General features: G+C 32.9%; 3 protein-coding genes across 6 annotated transcripts; 1 reads left to right on the top strand and 2 right to left on the bottom strand.

The window, feature by feature from the left end:
• Positions 1–427: 427 nt before the first annotated feature.
• Positions 428–5,297, bottom strand: LOC111017232 (extra-large guanine nucleotide-binding protein 1). 2 transcript variants are annotated; one of them, XM_022292928.2, is made up of 7 exons: positions 3,553–5,297; positions 3,308–3,445; positions 3,124–3,225; positions 2,861–3,034; positions 2,431–2,617; positions 2,053–2,303; positions 428–1,319 (listed from the first exon to the last, which is right to left on the bottom strand). In XM_022292928.2, the coding sequence occupies exons 1-7, from the start codon at positions 4,681–4,683 to the stop codon at positions 573–575; spliced, it is 2,730 nt and encodes a 909-aa protein (XP_022148620.1). In that variant the 5' UTR covers positions 4,684–5,297; the 3' UTR covers positions 428–572. The 2 variants fall into 2 exon arrangements, with proteins under 2 accessions (XP_022148620.1, XP_022148621.1); XM_022292929.2 differs by having other exon boundaries at positions 2,053–2,294; positions 3,553–5,293.
• A 6,984-nt stretch (positions 5,298–12,281) lies between these two features.
• Positions 12,282–15,335, top strand: LOC111017274 (cold-regulated 413 plasma membrane protein 2). The gene is made up of 4 exons (XM_022292980.2): positions 12,282–12,564; positions 12,973–13,080; positions 13,167–13,237; positions 14,835–15,335. Exons 1-4 carry the CDS (start codon positions 12,389–12,391, stop codon positions 15,086–15,088), a joined length of 609 nt encoding a protein of 202 aa, XP_022148672.1. The 5' UTR covers positions 12,282–12,388; the 3' UTR covers positions 15,089–15,335.
• Positions 15,336–17,290: 1,955 nt separating this feature from the next.
• LACS2 (long-chain acyl-CoA synthetase 2) lies at positions 17,291–24,892 on the bottom strand. 3 transcript variants are annotated; one of them, XM_022292956.2, is made up of 19 exons: positions 24,646–24,892; positions 23,814–23,880; positions 23,632–23,730; positions 23,438–23,494; positions 22,772–22,820; positions 22,602–22,678; positions 21,857–21,896; positions 21,689–21,783; positions 21,440–21,604; positions 21,173–21,283; positions 20,998–21,085; positions 20,832–20,898; positions 20,669–20,744; positions 20,471–20,588; positions 20,064–20,309; positions 19,345–19,484; positions 18,958–19,140; positions 18,729–18,848; positions 17,291–17,532 (listed from the first exon to the last, which is right to left on the bottom strand). In XM_022292956.2, the coding sequence occupies exons 1-19, from the start codon at positions 24,792–24,794 to the stop codon at positions 17,494–17,496; spliced, it is 1,986 nt and encodes a 661-aa protein (XP_022148648.1). In that variant the 5' UTR covers positions 24,795–24,892; the 3' UTR covers positions 17,291–17,493. The 3 variants fall into 3 exon arrangements, with proteins under 3 accessions (XP_022148648.1, XP_022148649.1, XP_087977033.1); XM_022292957.2 differs by having other exon boundaries at positions 23,632–23,721; positions 24,646–24,890; XM_088120907.1 differs by lacking the exon at positions 21,173–21,283 and having other exon boundaries at positions 24,646–24,890.
• Positions 24,893–25,534: the final 642 nt, after the last annotated feature.

Below are 25,534 nucleotides of genomic sequence, written 5' to 3'. Positions count from 1 at the left end.
TTGATATTACGATGCTAATATTATTTTTGGTCAAACGATTAAATTGTCTGGGTGGATATCAATTTAAAGGCTCATTTATTAACATTGTTGTTTCGGTAACTAATTATGTTTTTTATTTTTTATCTATTGAAAATGTATTTTGTAGGGAAATTTAGGAAACTTTAAATTTTCTTTTTTTTTTTTATCAAGTTACAATCCAGCCATATTTAAAATCTAATACTCTACTCAACAGAGTATATTTAACATCACTTATATGCTAGTAATTGACATAGAATAAAAGCAAACACTAAAACAAGATTTTTTTTCAATTAAGATAAAAATAGACATCTTAAAGGTTGATAAACCAAACTAAAATAACTCTAAAAGTGAAAAACTATAAATTTTAAACCAAAAACAAAATTAACATATATATATTAAAAGTATGATATGTTACAAAAATCTGTAATCTTAATTAATTCTTTAGCTTTATTCCATAACAGTATGAAGAATTTACATTGCACTATTATTTGTACTATGCCGATTCTATGAGAAATAATCAATTAAATGTACAATGCATCATCTAAATTTGATCCCTATGTGAAGCTGCTTGCATCAGCACTGGTACTTGAAATTTCAGTAATGCTGATCATAGGTTTCTCCACTTCCCATTTTATGATCTCCCTTGCATATCTCAGAGCTGAATTCACATTTTCAGGCTCCATCCCTGTAGTTTGTGAAACAAACAACTTCTTTTCTGTCAACGAACAAAACAATCTCTTGAATTTCACCGCAATGTACTGAAACGCCCGTTGTGCCAGCGTCGGGTTCGTGCTGCTGCTACTTCTTCCGCTTGAGTTTGGGGTGATCATTGGATTGAAGTTGTCGAACCACTCACATTGAGAGAGAGGAACTCGGATGATTTTTTCTTCGAAGAGATCGAACTTGTTGAGTATGAGAAGGAAGTTCTTCCCTCTCGAGGCTGGATGCATCACAATGGTTTCGAAGAGTTGTTTGCTCGCCATCATCCGGTTTACTAGAATCCCGCTATCGTCTTCGTAGAATTCGTCGTAATCTGTCAATGCGACGCAGAATAGGATGATGCTCATGTCTTCAAACATTTCCAGCCATTTGCAGTTTTCTCCAAGGCTACTGGGATGAACTCGAATCAGCTGGTACCTTATTGACGAATCGTGCTGATAAGGAGGGTCGAGAAGGGCATCTTGTCGTGACTCGGGAAACGAGAACTCCATGTTACTGAGGTTGTTACATGAGGAAATTCCTTCGGCATACAAGATGTCATTGTCGGAAGGGTCATAATCCATACTCGAAATGTCGACCGCCTGCATCGATAAAGAATGGTACTTCGTTGAATATGATGACCATGATCTAGTCCATTATTCACAAGCAAGATTTCAAGGGAAAATTCATTGCTTAAAAGATCTAATAAACTTCTGTTTTTAAAATAGTGTTTATAAGCTTAATTTTCAAAAATAGAAAATCGAATATAAAATGGTTCTCAACGAGCCTAAGCAACAAGGGGAGAATGCCTTCTGAACTCCTTCCCCTAACAAGGAACAAACCTCCACATCCTCGAGCTTTAGAACTAATAAATCATTCATAAACCAAAGAGATGGAGACCTTTATGGCAAGAACCAAATAACCGTAAGAGTTTGAGAAATTTATGGTAAAAAAAAAAAGTTAAATTATACGTTTAATCCTTGAACTTCCAAAATTGTCTCTATTTAGAGACTGTATTTTAAAAAGTTTTTAACGTGTTCTCAAACAATTTGTGCCTATTTGATCTCTATATTTTCGGTTGTGTCTAATAAATTTTTATTGTTAAATATGTAAGTTTTTAACACTTATGTGGCACGCTAACAATATTATTTAAGGATTACTAATGGATTGATGTTGGGCTAGCGCCATTTGGTGGTATAAGCGTTAAAATTTATAGAACACAACTAAAACTAATCATTTAACCAATGAAACAAAAAAGAAACATAAAACATAAAATTCTGCAGGAGGTTTATAACTTAGAATTGAACAATGATGAGCAAAAATTTGTAAACTCACCCGATCAAGGAAATAAGTAGCAACTCTTGGTAGCATTTCAAGTTCATTCCTTCGACTGTATGCAGCTTGAAAGGCATCATCCTTCAATAACTCTTCCACTAATTGAGCATACACACGAGTAGCAGCCGGAAATACGGTTTCGAAGTTACCCGAAACCACGACTTGAAGTAGCCAATCGGCAAAACCTTTGAGCTTCACACCAAGCGAATAGGCCGTTTTACGGGTTAACTGATCTTCATTCCCTGTTACCACTGAATAATTTCATACCCTATTCACAAATTGTCTGACTTATGTAGTTAGGATATCACTGTAGAACTATTCTATTAACATGATTCATATTATTAGGGAAAACTATCTGAAAATTGAATTACAACATACCTGATGCTGATGAGGTGGACGGATCGTTCACTGGTGGTTTATTCTCCTCGCCCAGCAAAAACTCTTCTTCAAAACGTTCGCGTCCTTCCAGCAGTATCGCAAGATACCAGTACAGATTCCTTTGAATCATGAACTTAATGGTTTGGCGCTCATCATCAGAGAATGGAACTCTATATATTTGCTTGGCCTTAAATGAAAAGGTAATACTGATCAGAAAGTATGTATGATAAGCATTTCAATATCGATATATTTTTCAGGGAAAGCAATTAACTTATTTAATGACTAGAAACTATTAACCAAAACACCAATCCAACAAAAAGGAAAGTCTAAAATCAAGATTAACACCATAGATAACAAGAATGTCAAACATAATCATGACTTGGAAGTTTATGAAGCATGTTATGCAGTCGCCTGTTACTACTGACATTACCTGCTTGAATATGGTACTTGTGCCAGACTTTTCATAGCCAACAAGTAGAAGTTTATGAAGCGTTTTCTTCTGGGAGCAAACTCGAGTACCATTTTTCACCGAATCCTCTCCAGAAGAAACAGAATTACAAGGGATAGGCAAAGAAAAGAGAGCACATGCTAGCTTCGTTCTTTTCTGTAGAGAAAAGTTCATCTATTATTATTGCAAGTTTGATGAATAAGATAGGGCAGGAAAAAAACCAAACACTATCGAATCAAGTTTACCTTGTCCCATATTTTCCCCCCGTTGTTCATTCCCTCTTCCTGATATGTTCCATCTGCACTAACCCAAAAAGAAGGTCTTCCTTCACAAGGTACTCCTGCCATCTGCAAGCACATGATCCCATTAGTGTTATCTGTATGATACAATAAATCTAAACTAAATCTGCACACTGAGTCTATGATCCACCTTCAGTATCCGGAGCTCTTTTTTAGTGATCTCTCGGTTATTAATGCACACATTTGTGTTGCCATTGCTAGCGTTTCTTCTGATGCGGCCCCCGACTTCTAGCTGCGAGCTGACTATCTGGCTCGGCCCACACCCTTCCTGTTTGGTTAAAAAACAGAGTAAGAAGCTTCTCATGGTGTAAATCACTTCATTTACCCAGCCGAACAGATAAAATAGATAAAATCAATCAATCAAAGAGAAAGGACCTTTCCCCAGAAGCCCGATTCTTTGTCATACCAAAATCTTCCTGGTTTTAAATTCTTCGGTGGCTTTTGGCAACTCCGCAATGTAAGCAGCTCCTCTCGACTTAAAGGAGAGTCATTAACATAAACAAGTCTTGCAGGTAGCTGATTTACTTCACACTCTTTCTCACGCTCCATCGTGCTCTTAACTTCTGAGTCAGTTAGCAACCTCTTGAGCACTTTAGAGCACTTACCCAGGTTCTCTCTTTTTGTTTCATCGATCCTGAACCCAATACAAGTCAGACACTTTCTTCCTTCTGGCATTGACCCCATTGCTCTTATCACACAGTTAAAACAATATTTGGCTCCACAAACAATACACATTTCCTTTTCAGTGAAACGGTTCCCCTTAAGGCAGTAATAGCAGGATCCTTTCTTCCCTTTCCTTTCAGCTCTTGGCATCTCTTGGATACTTTCAGCCTCAAATTGACTTGATTCTGCTTCTTCAGAAACCATGTTGCTCGAATGGGGATCGAGAAAGGTAACAGCTGAAGGCCTTTTGACATGCCTAGGCTGAGTTTCATTTTCAATTTCTTCCTCCTCTCTTACAGCAAAAATCTCTGAAGACGAACTCAAACCCGATTCTGGCGATTCCGAATAGCTAGAATTTGTGTAACCCTGAAAATCCTCTTCATTCTTAATTTCCTGTGATTCTAACCCGCTTTCTAATCCTCCCTTTAGCCTATTGAAATTCTCAAGCTCACCAGAACTTTCAATTCCATCGCACGACTTCATATTACATTCATCTTCCCCATTATCTTTCTTATTAGTATCAGGGCAAGCAGGCTCATCTTCCTGGATTTTCAAGGTTGAAGAAACTATCGATTTAGGGCTCGAGCTTGAGCCCCAGTTTGATTTCTTAACGATGGGTTGTATCACAGGCAGAGATGATACATCATCATTAAACTGAGACGACGAAACAACTATAGCAGCAGTTGGAATATAATCGATTTTGATTGGAACTGCACGAGGAATCTCAAAACTTATTGCAGGACCTTTATACTCGGTTGCAAAAGAATATTCAGTGCTAAATTCCTCTTCCTCAACCGGAGAAGAGGGCTTCCCGTGATAAAACTTTTTCAGAAGCCCCGCCATATCTCGCCGGAAAAAATGACACAAGTCAAACACAGAGCCCCAATGATTCTAAGTTCTAACAATCACAACCAACGCCCATCGAGTACAACCAATCAATCAAAACAGAAAAAACGATCAAAGAATCGACATAACCGAATCACTTTCTCCATCTAGAAAGTGAAGAAGAACAAAAAAAAAAAAAGAACGCAGAGAGGAAAGGAGCTCCAATGGGGGGGAAAGTCTAGGGAAAAAAATGCAATTCTCCAGTTAGTGGGAACCCATCATCAAGAAAGTCGAATTGGAAGACTTTTTTGAGAGTGGGATTGAAGGAAAGGGGTGTTGTGTTAAGAATGGTGGGAAACGGGATGCTTCATACACTCAGTCAACACAAAGACTTGATGGAAGACTTAGATTACTCAAAACAGTAACCCCATTGTTGAAATCAACGCGTTCGAGTAGCGAGAAAACAGATCAGAAAGAGACAGAAAGAGGAAAATTTCAGAGGAGATGGCGAAGGTAGGTCTTCGGCATTATCATAATCAAAATACACGCAAATACGTCAATTGGAAAAGGGTTTTTTTTCAGAATTACTTGGTTCTCTTCTTCCACGTTCGGTCCCACTTGAAGTTCTTTAGAAACTCGATTTGAAAGGCGATTTTGAACATTCTGCGAGAGAAAAATTATTCCTTTGCCGTGTCGTGCCGGCCAAGCGACGAGCGAGCTATCGAGAAATTTGCAAATTTGTCGAAGTTCTCAATTTTTTAAAATATCGATCGATAAAATATGGATTTGGATTAATTTTAATGTTAGAAATATTAAAAAATCTTTAAAAGAATGTTAATTAATTAACGAATAAATATTTTTCTATTTATAAATAAATTAAAATATTAATATTATGTATATATTTGTGACGTTTTGTTGATATTTTTCATATTTTATCGATTTTTTTTTATAATCTGATAGAAATGTTGATTTATTCCTCGTGTCTATGTCGAACTCATGGATATATAGAAATATCAATGGATATGTCGACGTGTCAATGAATATTTAATACCACAATTAAGTCTCACTATTGAGATTCATGGTACTTATTTATTTTTGGGAGTTCTTTTTAGACATTTTAGAGAAAATTTGTTGGTACGATGGTTGTGCTTCAAATTTGACTATAGAATTAAGGTCTAAGTTATGTTTTTGGAATTTTATTGAGGTGTGGAAGTCTATAGTTACTCTCATATAATGGGTGGGACAATTTGATCCAAAATACTATAGGCTTAGGTTTGATTCGAGTTTGAATTTAAGGAGGGTGAAGTAGTATTTAAATTTTAATTTTTAAAAATATTGTCAAACTGGACATAGTAAGGATTGAAATAGCTTTTCAACTCTTGCTCTATTCTCATTAACTTGGAGTCGGAGAGGAAAAATGTATTTTTGTCCATAAAATTAAAAATAGAGATAAAAGTTCTCTCTCCCATCTTCCCCTTTTTCATTTAAATTATTGGTAAGATTCAAGAAAATCTAGCATCCTAATCATAAAAGGGAGAGCTCATCATTAATACAATTGGACTTGGTCTATTGAATTAATGTATAGATGATTACGAATATACCACTAAATTTGATATTTGGATCATATTTAACATCTCTTTAATTCAACCATGGCAAAAAATGGAGTATCCCATCATCGACCATTGAAACAGTAATAAGTGTCTTATCTACTATAAGTATACTTAAATTAACAATATTTAAGAATCTTTGGTGATTAGAATTATATCTCGTGGTATTAATTATATAATTGGAGAAACAAACTACATACATTTATCAGCACTATATATATCTTTTTTTATTGGTTAGGTAGAAACAAAACTAATTAAATCATTATTAATATACTTTTAAAAGCAATTAAACCATTTTGATTTTAAACACAAAATCTAGGAGGATAACGACCTTCCATTGTAACTTTTCCTGACCTTTTTTCTTCCGTAAAAATGTATTCGAAAAAAATGAACAAGATGTATAAGAGAAATTACACAACAATGTGTACTTTTTTTTTTAAGTTACAATATTTTTTTTTTTCAAATAAAGTATAAGTTCAACATATTTTTAGCATATTTTTAATTACTTTAATTTAAGTTATACTATTTTCTTTTATAAAATCTTTAATCTACTGTTATATTTAATATACATATTTATTTTGTGCTAATTGTCTCCAAGTATAATAATTATAAAAAGTGATTCAACGGTAAATTGTATTGCACGTAATGATCAATAATTGAGAAAGTACTTTTATCTTTTAAAGTTTTATTTATTTGAACTAAATATGTGGAGGTTTACAAGGAGGGAGTATGTAATGTGAAGAAGGAGAAAAGGAGTAAGAAATGAGACAGAAAAGGGGGAAGAAAAGAGAGAGAAGAAGATTTGTGTCTAAATAAAATTTGCTTTAATTGATTTTAAGTGAAAATTAAATTACCATTTATGAGTGGCACTTAATTTCAATTTAAATTTATGATATTAAAAGTTTGAATTTAATTCTTTTTTAGATTAAACTCCTTTTTTAGATACAAATTTGTATCGTAAATTATTCCACTTCTATTTAATGATGAAATGTTTAATGGTTTCTTCCAAATTTTATTTTAGAAAGGAAATAAAAACTAAGAACTTTACTTGTAATAATTTTATTTACTTTTCTTATATGCATTTTTTCTAGGAAATTGGGGTTTCTAACCCCATTATATAACCCATCTGGATTTTTGACCAATTTATAAAAAAAAAAAACTAATTTGTGGTTCTAATTTGTGACCCCTTCCACTTTTTGTCTTTGTAAAATTACCAAAATATCCTTGTTTATTTTGAGTAAAATTATCCACCAATCTCTTCTCTTAACCTTAGCATTTTTTTTTTAAATTTTGAATCTAATACAAATCTAATATAGATTAATTTATTACTTAACAAACGAATCCACACAAAAAAATCTGTAGATTAAATTCTCCAATAAGTAAATTAGGATGAAAAAAAGATTTGCATAATCCAAGAATAAATGCATAAGATTTGTTCGGAATTAATTACAAAAAAAAAATTAAGGTTTCATAAATGTCGTGTCAAAATTGCATTAAATGTCCGAGATTTACTTGACAATAAAGGCTAAAAGAAACTGGAATTCAGAGAGAGATAATGCAAAAAAAAAAAAAAAAAATTCTGGAATTAGGGATCCCGAATCGGGATTGGAGGATCCCGATCCGGGTTAGAAGGATCCCGATCCGGGATTGAACCATCCCGGACCGGGATTGCAGAATCTCGGACCGAATAGTAACCTGGTCCGGGTTTCTGCAATCCCGGTCCGGGATGGTTCAATCCCGGATCGGGATCCTTCTAACCCGGATCGGGATCCTCTAATCCCGGTCCGGGATGGTTCAATCCCGGGTCGGGATCCTTCTAACCCGGATCGGGATCCTCTAATCCCGGTCCGGGATCCCAAATTCCACATTTTTTTTTTTGCATTTTCTCCCCTCTGGGCCTATTGTTATCAATTAAATCTTGAGCATTTAATGCAATATTGTCCCGAGATTTTTGTAATCTTGACTTTTTTGTAATTAAATTCGCACAAATTATGTAATTATCTACGTTTTTTTATTTTTTCCATATTAAACTTTTAATTTATTATTTGAGTTAGATATTTTTCTTAAAAGTTAGATTTTTTAAGGTTGGAATTAATTATTGTGAGAAATTTGTGGGGAATAAAGATTTGTAAAGAGATTTGTGGAGGGAGATGTTGATTTTGAAACATGAGGGTACTACGGTAATTTTACATTTAAAAATTATGAAATTATTAATAAATAAGGAAGAGTAGGGTCATAGATTAGTTTTTTTCAAAATGGGGTTATAAATCCAAAATGAATTATTGGAGGGGTCAAAATTTCAAATTTCCCATTTTTTCTCGTAGGGGCACCAAATCAGATAGAAAATATCCCAATATTACTAAAAAAAACATATAATCTTTACATTTAATTGATACCAAAGAAACACTCATTTTCAAAGTCTAAAGAAACACTCATTTTCAAAGTCTAATATAGTTAGTTGACAATTTTTTTTTTTAAATACTAACACATAAGAGACGTAGAGATTTAAGTCACGATATTTTGATTGGAGATAGATGTCTTATCCAATTAGATTATGCTCATATCAACTAACAATTTTAATAAAAGCGTTATTATTTTTAATTTCAAAATCTCGAAAATCAAGCTAAGATAAGAACTTGAAATTGTTGCCTTTATTTTTCTTATAAACACATAAAAATGAAGGATTTTTTGCCATGCTCATTTAGTCAACCAAAGTAGGTGATAATTTTAAATAGAAAAACAGATAAAGTTACTAATCTAACATTGCGTTCAAGTAAAGTCAATTCACAATACTTTAACATCGATGGAGTTGACTTTAAGCGGAGCTTAGAACATGTCCAAATTGGCCTCTCTCATCTATTTTAATTTCTTTTCCACTTCTTTTTTTTACTTTTTATTTAAACCTTCAAATTATTCTTTTAGATAATAAATCTTCACATTATTAGTAATTAATAATCAATAATTAAAATTTACATTTAATTTTTTTAACAAAAATACTAGTATTTTTATTTTATAAGTATATTTTAAATTTTAAATTATATAAAAAGAACCTTAGGTGTGATATTATTGCTCAAGTTAAAATTGTAATATAAATTATACTACTAGACAATAATTTTTTTGAACTGAAAAGAAAAAAAATCATGTATTTCTATTAAAAGATTATGATATTTTAAGTCTATATTATTTTGAATTTTTAATTTCGAATTGTATTTTTATGATATTATTATCATATTAGAAATGGTAAGATAGACTACAATATTTATGATGTAAATTAAAGAATTCATTATACTAAGGAAAGATTAAAGAAGCTAAACCGAGCATAGCTCAAATAGTTAAGACACCTATCTCTGACCAAAAGATCATGAGTTCAAACTTCGATCCCCACGTGTTGTATAAAATAAAATAAAAAAAGAAAGGTTAAAGAATTCATAAAATTAATAAAAGAAAAAAAAGGAAAATATTGTCCTCCTCCCCTTGTCTTTTTTTCTTTTTTTTCATCTGTTATTTTATTTTCATCATCTTCCTACTATGCCACTACAGTCTATAATTTCTCACAATATCGATGATTGCAATCTTAGTCTATTAAATGAAACATTCAAATTTTAATACTGAATAAAGTATAACTAATAAGATTTGGAATTTGCTTTATTGATAATTTCTAATCCAATCTAGTCCTTAGTTACACAATTGAACAATATATGTGAAATATTGACATATATAAAGATTGAAATAATCTTAGAATTTTTAAAAAAATAAAATATTATTATATACAATAGTGGTGAAACATATGAAGTATAATAGGTGACTTAATTAATACCAAAAAAATGATCTCGGAGGATCTAGTGCACTATTTTGATAACTTTGATATAAATTACAATAGTTGTCCCAAGTCATCATAGACTAAAAGTTTTGAAGGTAGTTGCTCAAATGAGTATAATATGAAGCACATATGGATCACATTGGTAGATAATTTGGATGGATTACACAATCACGAGGTTGAGGTGTTTGAAAATTGTGTAAATTTAATTGGAAAGTTGGATTGATGATTGATTTGAAAATGTGTTTGAAAAATGTGTAAATTCAAATTTGAAAAGAGAACGTAGGTAAAAAGTAAACAGGTACGAGTTAATTAGAATTTAGAGTTAATTAGAACTTAGAAATGCGTTTGGAAACCAAGTCGGTAATTATCTCATTTCCAAATGAATCCTATTATAAAAAATACAAGTAGTCAAAAATTTACAATTAAAGTTTACTTTACATATTCAATTAATTTTCATCAATCTTCATCAAAGGAAAAAATCTTTTTTTCGATATTTCCATCAACATCGACATTTTCATAAGTAAAATGGTCATATTCTTACAAGGTGATCAATTATAAGCTAATTAAGCTATCATTCAAGTTTTATTTGCTAATTCAAAAAATTTCCATCAATTTCCACAATTTCCATTATTTTCCCCGAAATATCCATCGACATCGACATGTCCGTAAAATCGGGGCCTCGATATTTTCATCGTCATCGACATTTTGAACACTGGTTAACTATTTTAAAGTAATAAAAAAATTATCAACCTAAGCATAACTCAAATTGTCAAAGTATTTATTTTCGAGCAAAAGATCGTAAGTTCAAATCCACACTACTACTTGTTATACTCAAAATAATAATATAAAATAGAATTTTAAATAAGTTTAAAGTACATCAATTGATATAATAGTATTAAATATTTGACAACCTAAACTTCTTAAATTTACTTAAACTGAATTTATCTAAAAGAATATATCTCAAGAAATTTATTAGACACAATTTTTTTTTTATAATAGACTGGTTAGAAAGAAAAGTGAGGAAACTCAACGTCCGTTAAAGGAGGAGCATCTTCTTCTACTAGCTAGCTTCTTCAACCCACTGAAAAAGGAGCTTCGCAGTTTTTTTGGGAGTAAATTCTCTAATTTTGTATTCTTGAGTGATGATTTAAACTTCTTTTTTACTACATTAAGGATTTCAATCAATTTGTGTGTTATTCATAAGCCAAATAGATTCGAGTGAATTTGACTCAACTAGATTAGCTATAAGTTTTTTTAGTATAAGAAACAATTTCGTTGATGTGTGAAATTACAAAAGTCCAAGAAAGATTACATCAGACACGTGGTGGAAAATAGGAGAAGTTTTACACCAAGTGACAACTTTGTAAACTATAGCATTCAAAAACCTCTCGAAAGGTTGTTGTTTATCGTTGAAGGTCCGTTGGTTCCTTTCGCCCCAAATAGTCGATAGAAAAGCTTGTATAAAACTCGTCCAAAACAATTCTTTTTTGTTTTTGAAAGGGCGCCTGACAAAAGTGGCATCAAACAAGATAAGGGGATCATTTGGCAGAACTGTGGACCATCCAAATAAATTGAGAATGATCCTCTAAAAAGCAGAAGCATAGGTGCAAGCGGTAAAAATGTGCGCTTGTGATTCCAAGCCGACCTTGCAAATGGTGCACACTGTGGAGAAAGAGCCATGTAGATGGCGCAGTGACTAAGCTCCCAAAGAAACTTATAGCTAAACTAGATTAGGTATAAGTTAATGACACGAATTTGTTGCCTTCACTCTTTCAAGAATAGGTAGCATTATTTCAGCGAATTTCACTCACCAGCTGGCTCGTAGGTATTTGCATATTATTAAGAACTATTAAATAAAAACTTTGTAATGCAAAAATTAAAAAAGGATCAAATAGACATAAAAAAAAAAAGGCAAACTATATTATAATATATATTTTGATTACAGGTCATTAGAAGCAATTTCAGTGTTACAAGCTTCCCTTTCGTCGACCTCCAATGTCGGTAACCAAAATAATAATTAAAAAATGAGGAAATTTAACTTAATTTAATTACAAAGTAAAAAAGAAAACTCGAGAATGACACGTGGCATATTAGTTATGAAATTAAAAATGTGGGCCCCCAATTATTAGGTCCACGTGGTGCCGTTAAGCACAATCATCATCTTCTTCAATTTCTTTATTTACAGTCAAAATCCCATCTGTCCCTCTGCGCTGCTTCGAAACCTTCGCTCTTCTTCTTCTTCTTCTTCTTCTTCTGTATTTTCTCCGGATCGGTTTTTGGAAACGGCGGTGCGGCGATGGTGAAACCGGGATACTTGAAAATGACGACGGATTCCGACGCCGTAGATCTGCTTTCTTCTGATCTTCGGGAACTCGGTAATGCTGCTAAGAAGCTTGCTACACACGCCGTCAAGCTCGGTAGCGCGGGTTTCGGCGCTGCTTTCCTCCAGTGGATTGCTTCGTTTGCTGCTATGTAAATCTCTCTCTTCCTCTCTCTTTACGAGCTGTTTTCTGGCTTTCTTCCTGTTGCTTACTGGTCCGGTGTAGTGGTTTGTTTCATTTCTGATTATCCATTGACGTTTTGAGCCCTAATCTGCGATTTCGATTCTATAGGAATAGTTTGTGCTTTGCGATTCGTTGTATTTTCAACTGGAGTAATTCGTCTCTGTTAATTCGTGTCAAATCGATTAAGTAATACGGGAACGATTCGCTTACGGGAGTGATCCGTGCGACAAAAAGTGCTTCTGATTTTTTCAAATGATCCGTGAATCGTTGGCTTGATTGGCCGTCTGCTTTTTTCTCTTTAGGTTTTTCAGGATCGTTTGATTTGGCTCCGTATTTTACAACTTGAACTTTTGATTTTGTGGGTTTGTGAGTGCAGTTATTTGTTGGTTTTGGATCGAACGAACTGGAAGACGAATATCCTTACATCACTGTTGATTCCGTACATTTTCTTCAGTCTTCCCGGGGTGATTTTTGGTTTCTTCAGGTGATCATCTCCAGCTCCACTCTAGGACAATAATCCAAGCAATGAGTTTCTATTGTCTCTAAATTCTAAATTTATTTCTCTTGCAGGGGAGATGTTGGAAAATGGATCGCCTTCATTGCTGTTGTGCTGCGTCTTTTCTTCCCCAAACAATTCCCAGGTAATTTCGGGGCTCGATTTTATTACAGATAGGTTTAAACTATTTTTATCAATTCATTTTGTTTTCATCTTCATTTTTGTTCATTTTAGTTTTATATTTCATACCGTCCATTTTTGTCCATGTACCCCCTAAAAAGGGAACATTTTTACATTTATTTAACCGATAAAAAAGTTTCTGACTATCATTTCAAAAAAATTTGTGAGTAAAGAAAAAATAAAATAAAGAGATAAAAATAGTCGTTTTTAAAGAGCCTAGTTACAAAATCAAACGTTAAAGTGCCGAGATTCAAAAGTACAGGGATCAAATTAGATATTTTGAAAGTATAGGTTCCAAAATAGAGGTTTTGTAGTAATAAGATCAAAATGAACTAAAATCAAAAATACAATCAACAAAATACTTACAAATATTATTGAATTCACTTTTTTGTTTTAAACAGTACAAAATCTGCTTACTGATATTATGTTGAACTAGATTTAGAGTCATTAGTAGTTCTGCTTAATTTCTTTTTCTTACTGTTTTCCTTTTGGTAGAACATAAAAAATGGGAGAAATTTGGATGACTACCCACATGGACTAGTCTTTCTCTCTGCCAATTTTTGGTCTTTTCTCTTTTTTTTTTTTAGATTAAGTTTATTTACAGTCTACTTTTTTATTTGTTTTTTTCACTTTTTAGAAGTTCTTATGAAATCTCTGCAAAATTAATTTAAAAGAAAAAAAGTTCTCTAAAAACTATGGGTTGCATTTTTTTAAAAAAAAAATAAGTAGATCAATGTTCAAATTTGTTTTGGAAAGGTATATTTTATTCTCAAAAGTTTTCGTTTATTTCTTCTTTAGTCGTTATATTAATTTTAAAATAAGTTATAGTTGAAAAATAATTAATAATCATATGTGAACGGTTAATTTAGAAGGAAAAAAATCAAATAAAACACATGAAATCAACAATATATTATTTATATTATTTACTATATGTTAATTCTGAAAAGTATTTTTTAAAGTTTACCATCTCAAACAAGTTTTCAACTTTTAAACAAATCTCAAAAAGTTTATAAATAGAAAAAAACTATTGTTAGAGCAGGACTTGCAAAAAGATTCATATCTTTATCATTTTCAAAATTTTCACCAATAATAAAAAATCAATATCAAACAAAACTTGTTTAAAAAAATATATATGTATAATATATCGAACAAAACTTAACATCATCATTGAGCTTATAAAGTGGGGCAGATATTAAAGTATCAAGAGATCCAAAACTTAGTTAAAATATAACACCTTTAAGCATTTAATATATGTTCAAAACTCTCTCACATTAGTGTTCCAATTCCCAAGATAATTTGATTCACCAAGTATAGGGAATAAAATAACATCTCAAACCTCATTCATACTTAAATAACACTCCAATCTAATAGCTTTCTTTTGTCCTGAGGAAATCCAGTTTTACTGCTTCAAACTTGCTGAGTTCATAGAAATTCCACATCACATGAGTTTCTGATATCATGTTGAGTTATAATATCCTGTTCAGTTTGCAAGCATAAATAAATATGATAACAATCTGAGTTATTGCACTCCATTTCTCTGATTTCTCTGTGGGAAAATTCAGATTGGCTTGAACTGCCCGGCGCTTTGATACTTCTCGTCGTGGTGGCTCCGGGGTTATTTGCAAGCACCGTGAGGGGCGACGCCATCGGAGAAGCAATCTGTCTGGTCATATCATGCTATTTGCTGCAAGAACACATCAGAGCCTCTGGTGGATTCAGAAACTCCTTCACCAAAGCCAGTGGCATTTCAAACACCATTGGAATCATCCTCATCTTTGTGTATCCTGTCTGGGCACTGGTACTTCGTTTCCTTTGAATTAGTTTCAAATGCATTATATATATATATATATATATATTGTCTTTGAATTGTTTGTGAATTGTGAAATTTGTTGTAGAAGTTTGTTTTACTTTTTCAATTTTTCCAATTGGGTGTGGTTGTATTGTAGGCTGCATCAGTGTAAAGTTATATTGAGAAGCTTCTCATAAAATATTTATCTATCTTTCATTTCTTGTTCTGTGGAACAAAATGTTAAACAGTGGTGGTACCTGTGTTATTGATTGAAGATTGAAGGGTCAATGTGTTGCTAAATAATTCCGAATTTTGGGAAAATATAGATCAAAGGATAAATCTTTTATTGAACAGATTATTTATTTTGAAAATTTTTAAAAATAGAAGAAATTTAAGAAAAAGAATAATAATACGACCGTCCCTGTAAATATAATTTTATAACATTTGATAGTAATCAGCTTTTCAAATCATTTTTCTTTTTTTCAAGTTCAGCAAAGGGTGGGATGATTTGTGGTTTTGATTTTTTGGAGGTAAGAATTATCTGAGTTATGTAATCATGACAAAAATTTTATATAGCTTTTTTGGAATAGATATATGCAGGAATTTTAGGACTACGATCATTTGAAAATAAGGGATTCAGAATATATATTTGTAAACATACTAAATATTTATTTATTTCAATCTAAAATATTATAATTAATTTATTAAATAAATGCTATAAAATTTGTAAAATTAGTTTTTTACAGTATTATATAATTTTTAAAATTTTACATGTTCTAATGTTTAGAGATTAGGTTTATATGAAATAATATATTTATCAAAAGTTTCTATTTTTTTTCAATATGAATATGCATTTTAAAGCTTTAGATTCAAAATTTGAAAACAATGAAAAAAAAAATCTTGTTTTCAAAATTTGGATCAAAAATTCAAAAACAGTTTTTAAAAACAAATCTACAAAATGCATATTTATTATTTATTGAATTCATTTGATTTAGTGAATCTAAAAAACAGAATTTGGATAGCCAACCAAACACGTCAAATTTATATGTTTAGTTATAGAAATATAGTGCTCAAATATTCCTAGATGTAGCTTCACATTTTCCATTATTGAAACTTCACAAAAGAACATGTTTGTGAGTGATAATTGATAGTGATATTTGAACTTTTACCTGTAGATGCATGTGTTCAACTCACTGCCAAAGCAAAGTAAAAGATTGAGAATTGAGAGGATAAGATATTGAGATTAGATTAAAGTGGACCACCATATCCCACAAGTTTGATGGAGATGGGAACCTAATTGAGCTGAGCCCACTCTTCTTAGTTAGTGGACACAACTACCTATGGCCTACTTGGCCCTCTATAAGATGGAGTTGAGTTCGAGTTTGTTCTTTTTTTTTTTTTTAAGTATGATTCGAACTTATCGAGATAGGTATCTGAACCTGTTGAGCTATATCAAGTTGACACATTAATTACTTGAAAAACTACTTTCTCCATAAAAGAGTCAAGAGTTCAGGTCAAGAGAGAACACACGTGGAGGTAATAGGATATCGGGTTGAATTTAATGAGCTATTTTTATCTCATCCCATTCTCCACCTCATTTTTTGTTTTTTTGAGTACAATACGTATAGGTAGAGATTCAAATTATTGACCTTGAAGATAGATACTTTAACTAGTTAAGTTATGTCTAGGTTAATTCATTTGTATAATTTTTTAATATTGGTTTTCTTTGTGCTGTGGCGCGCATCCTTCCCCTCTACCGAACTTAAATGAGACTAGTTTTCCAACTACAATTCCATCCTAGGACTATCTAATTGATATGATCACTCAAATATATTTACTTATTAAGAGTAGTTAGGCAAATTCTAATCTGTCATGGATTATCGTCATCTTCTCTATCGCAATGTAGGTTATTCAACCAAATTATATAGGGGAATGATTCTAATAAGGTACATTATGATTCCCAATAAGGATGAAGAGCAATGGTTCTAAGCACATTTTTCAAACATGCCAAACAGATTTAGGGATTCAATTTTTGGTATGCTTAATATCAACTGTAAATTCTCATCGATGGCAGATTTTCTACTATACATGCATAATTTAGTCCATTCAAGTATTTAGTAAATAATACGCCTATTAACATCTCAAAGATCAATGGTTCAACTCCACACCTAAAAGGAATTATCGAACTCGGAGAAAAAAAAAAGTGCAAAATTTAGATTCAGAGCCACATTTTAACTACTATAAGAAGACAGACATTATCTATTCCATGAAATATTCAAATCCACAGAACCAATAGAAAATTTGACAAACTCACCATTCGAATTATAACATAATTATCTTATTTTATTAGAATTTCCAAATATGCTAAAATAAATCATGGGAGGATGGGTGGCCAGTCTGGTGTCTGTACATCTAAACTTTCGACATGGCTTTTAATTTTTTGCCTCTTTGTATAACTGATCGATTTGCTCCTGCAGATGAAATTCAAAGAGAGAATAAGAGGGAAACATTTTTTTAATATCAATCCAAACATCTAAAAGAATTTTGCAACTTTGAAAAAACTTAAAAGCAAAATCACCTCATTTTGCTTATGCTTTATCATCAGTCTCTCTACATACTTTCTCTCGCTAATGTAATTATATGCCTTCTATCGCTAATTTCTCTATATATTTTTCACTAACTTCTTTCTAGTGCATCCACTTCCTTTCATCTATCTCTCTTTGCATCAGCTTCTCTCACTTATTTTTATCTTCACATGCACTTTCCCTACTAATCTCTCTATACATATAATTTCTCATTAACTTCTTCCATCGTTTACATCTAACTTCTTCCATCATTTACATCTCTCAACACACATACTTTCTCTCACTAGCCTCTCTTTACACGCACATCTCTTTCTAGGCTTCTCTTATACACATACACTTCTTCCTTTCACTGATTTCTCTCTCTATACATACTTTCTCTCTAGCTTCTATTTTGCACTTTCTCTTATTAGTCTCTATGCACATTTGCCAGCTTCCCTTTTGCATGGAAGCATTCATCTCTTCTTTTGGATAGTTTTGGCGTTATCGTTGTTAGGAGTGCAACTCAGGAAGACTTCCTCGTTCAATTTTTGGGTGGATTTCCTTTTAGGAAGGAGAGCAAAGTTTTATGGTGTAACAACGTGAAAGCTATTATTTGGGGAGTTGTATTAAGAAAGGATAGAGGGCTCTATGGAAGGTTTCTGTTTCTATAGCTACATCTTGGAGTCCATTGGATAAGTCATGTTCTAATTACTCTTCGTCTCGAATCACAGCCAATTGGAAAGTGACATGTTACTTCATTTAGCTAGCTTGGGTGGACAGAGTGAGAGAGAAGAAGAGCATCCAAACAGATGTGTATAAATGTTTTTGATAATGTGGGCAACACTCTCAGATACAGCCCCTAAAATCTATTGATCAATCGGGCTTCAACAGAATAAATCAGCAACAAATTAAGAATTCATGGTAGTACACTGAATCAAGCAGCATCCCGGGGTGTTCTTGTACAGTGCACAGTTTAATACTCAAATATAGTAAACTTGTCATGCTCTGAGGGTGATTCAATATAGACGCAAAGAAGCATGGATTAAAAGAGAAAAACAGCAGAAATGCCCAAGGATTTAATCCTGTAGTGGGATAACTCATACCTTGTAGTATTTTAACAACTCTGGTCTCTTCAACTTAAATGTTGGAGTTATCAGATCCCTCTCCATGTCAAAGGGATATGGTTCCAAATGAATTGCTTTTAATAGCTCGAATCCTCGAATCTGCCAAATATTTTCCGGGTTAGATAAAGATCTATAAACAATAATATGCTAACCAAAGTGTTTTCAATAAGGTATCCTAACAGAAGTTGAACATCTATGAGGTGCATACTTGGCCCTTCTGACCATTGCTGTTGAGCTCATCCAAAATGTACTTCCTTGCTTTGAGGTTCTCACACAGAGATTTAAAGTCACCAGTCACATTATGGTTCATTGCCCAATCCTCCAGGGCCTTCTGATCAGGAACCACCACACCCACGAGAAATGATTCAAAACTATTTCCGTAGACCCAAATCTGTGCGCCACGGGAATGATTTTTGCCATAAAAGTAGAGGATAGATTAAATTAAAATGTTTAAAGATGAATAAAAATAATTGACAATTCCAATAGGAGCAAATAAAACATGATATGATCTTTGGAGAAAGCATCCAAAGGAAAAAACCGCCATCTTATGTATCCCACTTATGCAACAATCAATTTCTATTCAGTAGTAGCCTACCGAGGTAACTAGAGGGCATTGCGAGTATATGTTTTCAATATTCTCCACTGCAACATACTCCCCCTGAGACAGCTTAAATATATTCTTTTTCCGATCAATTATTTTCATCGATCCATCGGGCTGCCATTCACCAATATCACCTGTAATGTATGTGCGTTATTTTCTAGTAATAGCTAATTACATTCACAAGCCAAATATTAAAATGATAAGAGTAAAGCGTGAAAATGTATAATGATAATGAAAAAGTTAAACGATGATTAGAAATCTACAAAGCAGATGACGGGTTGCACACCTAAAGAAAACAAGTTTTTAACATACGATATGACTTTATAACAAACATGCTAATATGTGGATGACATCAAGTCTCTAGTTGTACCAATATAATAAATAAATCAAGTGATTCGGAATCTCAATTTTAATATGAATGGCTTCAGCCGACAAGTGTTGAATTCAAGCACATAAAATTTTGTAATATCGTCCCTAATAATAATTATGAAGATCAGTTTTCTATCATTTTGTCTCAGTGGAGAGAGAGCTTAAGAAGTTTAGCTAAGTAGATGCACTAAAAAAATTGGAGGAGAAAATGGGTATGGAGAGTGATTAAGAAAATAATTGTGAATTTTTGATAAATGAATGGGACAAAGGACAAAATACATTGAGAAAGTTACTCCCTTATAATCCCATTCATATATAATATAGACAGAAGTATTTGGTTTTACCTGTATGGAACCACCCATCAATGAGAACATCTTCTGTTAGATCTTGCCGTTTATGGTATCCTGAAAACAAGGTACTACCCCTTAAACAAATCTCTCCACGAGGTGTGCTTGACAATGCATCATACCCCATATCAGGCACCGACTCAAGCCTTGCTTCAATGGTAGTAACTGGGACTCCGACAGTTCCCATCATGGAGAAAACGTTGGCTATGGACGTAAAACATCCACCACAACTCTCCGTAAGGCCTAAAATTGCAATAAGATATAAGCTCATATCTAGCAATGAAAATTTTAAAAAGAAGAATTATTAATGCATTAAGTTCTCTTCAATGATAATTGGCACTAATTTGTTCGGACTAAATCTTGTTAGATTAGGTAATAACAAATTAATGTGTCTGGTTTCGTACCATATCCTTGACTTAAAGTTGCACAACTGGTAACCCTCAAGAACTCTTCCACATGCCTGGGCAAAGGTGCAGCACCAGATAACAAAAGACGAACTCTTCCACCGAATGCCTCTTTTATCTTTCACAATTAAATACCACTTTTATAATATAAAAGAAGTTTCAGATTTAAATGAATATTATTCAGAATAAATGACAAACCTTTTCAAATACAAGCTTGTCCAAGAGAGGTGCTGCTTTGTCCTGGAGCAAACCCTTCTCCAGATATCCTAGCTTGCTGTTAGCAATCTCTTTATCAGTTATACATTAGAAGATAATACAGGTAATGTAAAACCAGTATATTAAGACCAGAAGTCAAACGTACTAATTATATGCATAATCAAATAACATCTTCCGCAAAGCACCTCCTGATGAAACTTTGTTTAAAACACCTATAAACACAGAGGTTTGGGCAAGTACTTAGAACCATGAAATTTCAAAACATGAATAGTAATTAAACGAAGGTGACGGAACAATAACGTATTATATACCAGTATAAATACGATCATAGACTCTAGGAACTCCAGAAAATATTGTTGGCTTCAGTTCCTGAATGTCATCCAGCAAAAACCTGATGTCCTACAAGATTAATGCCCAAACAACCACATAAATTCACAAAACTAGGGGGTGAGGTAGTAAAACAAAATTTTCAGCAATCAAAACTACCCCACGCCAAAACCCAATAGATGAACCCTTGCAGATGCAATAGGTCTCCATTATTTGATCATACACATGGGCTAGAGGAAGAAATGAGAAATATGAATCTTCTTCTGTCCCCTGTAAATTGTAATGTTACCAACATGTAATTACTATAGTTATTAAGAAAAATATGAGAAGAATGTGACAGAACATGAATCAAACCACATAGGAACACAGTAATTAAAGAACTCAACTACAGTTTCGTCAAGTCAAAATTTATATTTGGCTGCTTACCACTTTATCTGTCAATAAAAGTAGGTGGTCCACAGACAAAACCTCGGTCATTATAGCAGAATTATTGAGGATAACACCTTTTGGTTCCCCTGTGGTTCCACTTGTATACATTATCGTGCAGATATTGGTCTTCTGTTTTGAAGGGAGTTCACAATCCAAGCTTCCCTGGAGTGGTGAACCAAAATTAGTAATGTTGATATGTTTCTTGATAAGCCAATGAGTATGAGTCGAAAGAAGAACAAACAGTACCAATTGATAGAACTCATCCCAGGAAAAGCAAGATACCCCCAGTTCTTCAGCTTCCTCCTTACAGGCGCTCGAAACGTTGGTAAAACTGACAATAGCTGAACCAAAAAGACACAATGGTTACAGAACTTGCCTAGGAAAATGCACCTCAAGCTCCAAATTTCAACATACTTTTTAATTGTGTCGAACACCTGGGAAGGCATGAAAAGATCTGCAAAACAAATAACATTTTATGTCAAGCAAAAGATTGGAAAAGTACACATAGCCAGAAATTAGTACAAATTCATCTTACAATTAAAACGTTTTTACTTCGTTAAAAATACACCAAAGCGTAGTAACTAATAACTATACAGTTGTAAGCTTCTTATGCAATGACATTGTCCAATGTCCACGAGACAATTAGTGCTGCCAGTTGTTACATCATTTACATTTTCACATTCAAAAATGGAGTTTATGCGAGAACTATTATACGGAAAAATCTAGTGGAATCATACAAACCTCTATATCAAAAGACGCACTTAAGTGTTAAGCATGAGGTGATCAAGACGCCCTCATAAGGTGTACAATTTGTAGGGCCTTATTTTTTGGGCAAAGAAAAAAGGAAGAAATTTGCTTCGATGCTTTTATAAAGCCTCAATGTCTTCAAAGTTCTTCACTATCTCATGCTTCATAACAATATATTATATAAAACTTTTGTTTTTCTTTTTATATTCCGCCTCTCCAAGAAAAGCCTGGACATTTTTTGGCACTTTGCACTCGAGTTTTAGATAACTATAGTGCCTCAGTGCTTCACGCTTTAAAAAAACAAACACCGATACCAAATGCAGTGTTTATGGAACAATTTAATTATTTAAACGATCAAGGAATATTGCATCTATGTGGTAAGGATGATGAAATTAGCAGTATGAAAACATACAGAAGCAAGTTTGCTCTCTTGAACAAAAGCAATTGAAACTTCAGCATGGTTAATGATGAATTCTACAGCATTAGCACCTGTAACAATTTAAATGTCAATATCAGGAGCTTAAGCCAATATACTCTTATTCTTAGAGTTCAAAAGGTGCCAGGAGGAATAAGGAACCATACCAAGTGTATCATACAGAGGTACATATGTGACAGCTTGGCTATTACAGGCCTGTAAGAAACAAAGGGTGCACTAAATTATCAAACACGAGTGTTAAAGAACTGATAGAGAATATATTGAGAGCTCTAATCTATTAACTTATACTTTTAAGCATGGTATTAAATTAAAAAGTTCTAAATAATACAAATAATGACAATATTGTTTCCTCCTCATTTTAAATTAATTTTTTTTCATAGCCATGAGTGTCCGGACTGATCTCATGGGACAATTATCAGACCCTACAACATTTGGTGTCGGAAAACACATAGGAGTTACTAATTCCTAAGGTAGGTGACCATCATGAGGTTTGAACTCATTCCCTTTTAATTAACCCTAACCCCTTTGGACTAATGAGTCAACCATGATGGTTTCCTCGTTTTAAATTAATAGTCCAATGTTGTGCTAATATTCGGGTCCGGGCGTGAAGGAAAGTATCACAAATATATTAAAAAGATTGAAAATATAACAATCTATCAACTCAAGCTTAAGCTTCTGAGTCTTAATGTGATTTAACGAGCACTTGGAGAAATAACTTCAGTCGGAATAAGTGGAGAGGAGGGGAAATGAGCCAATAGCCCCACAGAATTGGTGGATTTAGCTCCTAATAAACACAGCACAAAAATGCGTACCTCCATCGCAATTATCCATTCGGGGCAATTGGAACCATAAATACCACAACGATCTCCCTGGAAAAACCAAAAAATGAACCATCAATTCATGGGGAAAAGAATAATTCCCACTCGAAATAGTAAAAAAATTCGGGCAAGATTAAAAAGTAATAACTCCTAAACATCCATTCCACTGAATATCGCTTGGGACTTACAGGATTAACGCCGCGGTTTCTAATAGCAGAGCCCATCCGGATTGCTGCATCGTATGCTTCTTGATATGTGAGCCACACATAGGAACCCGCCTGCAGCAACTGAATAGAAACAATTCAAAATCCAATAACTCAATTTCTGGTTGGGATTTACATTAAGCTCAGGCTTCGTCAGTAACTTATACCTTGGAATCGCCGTTGGTTTGCCGACGACCAAGCATTCGGTTGCCGGGATTCCTCTTGACGGAATCGCTGCAAGAAAGAATATCATATTGGTCGATCAAAAATTCACATCAGCACTACAAAACGATCGCTCGGATGATGAGTTGATTTTGATAGATTGTCCCAGACTTCATCATTTACACTCTTCAAAATCTTTCGCGGTTTCTTCAACCATTTGTATTTTTCAATTTTTTCCCTTCAATGTATATATATTTTTATTTTAGTCCGTAAATTTAAAATCTATTCTTACATTATTTTAATTCTTAATATTATTTGTTGCCTAATACTCACATTATCCATTGTTACAAGCAAAATTAAGTTAAGGTATTAAAAAAAAATAGTGATTTCTTAAAGAATATAGATACTAGAATTAAAATATATATTTCTTGAAAATTCTAACACCAAAATAAAATTTAACCCAAAATTAAAAAATTAATAGTTTAGACTCATTATCTATTCACTCTTAAACCTACAATATTTGAATGTCAAAGAAACTCAATAGTATATAGATTATTTTCTACGGGCTCTTAAATTTTAGCTATCATTTTAACCACAATTCTATATATATCTTTAAATAGGTATTTCTCAAACGACCTATCAAATTTTAAAGATCAAATCACAAGTTTATTCTTTAAATTTAACTTTCAATATTATTATTAGTGTCCCTAGATTTTAAAAAATATTCGATAAATATCTAAATTTTCAATTTTATATCTAATATATTAAATATTTTTTAAAATTTAGGGTCGACACAGTAAAAAATGTCTATAAAAGAGAGCAAGTGAATAAGCAAACCTGAAGAACTGCCAAGGAGAGTCGAGGCCGGCGGGCAACTGCAGTAGTCCATCTTTAGCGTAGATGCTCCGGTACACCGGCCCGGCCGACGGCCTCCCGCTGCTCTCCGGCGTCGCCTCCTCCACAGCCACCGTGTACGCCGCCGGCATTGTGGTGAAGAAGGCCGGAATTGAAGGAAATGGCGTGGAGAAATTGAGTTTGTTTGACGAGAGGTTGCAATGGCAGTGGCTTTATCACACTACTAGAGGTTGGTTGAGCAGATTGCATTAAATTCCCAGCAAACTACACCACCTTTATTACTTTTCATACTATGCTCTAATTAAATGTTCTATCTTTTTTTATACAAATTAAATACTTCTCCACCACCGTCAAATTTGATAGATAAAAGAGAAAGGTAGAAAAAGAGATTTTTTTTCTTCAAAATAATAAACCGTTGTCAAAGTCTAGTAGTACTTCACCAAAAATTTCCTCGGTTAAGCAAGTACTAAACATTTACTAATGGCGTAGGTTCTCGTGTTTAAAAGATTTTGATCACGAGTTAAATTTTATTTGGAAAAATGTTTAGATGCTGATTAATCAGCACCTACAATCACTGTTAATTTTTTTTTACAAATAAGATAGAGGAATGCATCAAATCTCTCACATTTCTATTAATGATCAACACAGAGATGATTGTTTGATCAGTAAACACGTTCTTATATTTATTAGATTAGATAAATTCTTTGAACCCCATTCATATTCACCTATAATTTATTTTTGTTAACTCTATTTTTTCTTTGGAATATTTGCAAGTTAAGTTAATTTAATTTGGAATTAAAGAATTCATTTCTCATTATTCATCTAAATAGATACATAGTTATAGATTAATATCATATACTAAAATACACGT

This window comes from Momordica charantia (genome assembly GCF_013281855.1).
Source record: "Momordica charantia cultivar OHB3-1 chromosome 2 unlocalized genomic scaffold, Mcharantia_2.0 BLBB01000002.1, whole genome shotgun sequence".
Lineage (NCBI taxonomy): Eukaryota > Viridiplantae > Streptophyta > Magnoliopsida > Cucurbitales > Cucurbitaceae > Momordica > Momordica charantia.
This window is presented reverse-complemented; position numbering and strand designations above follow the sequence as displayed.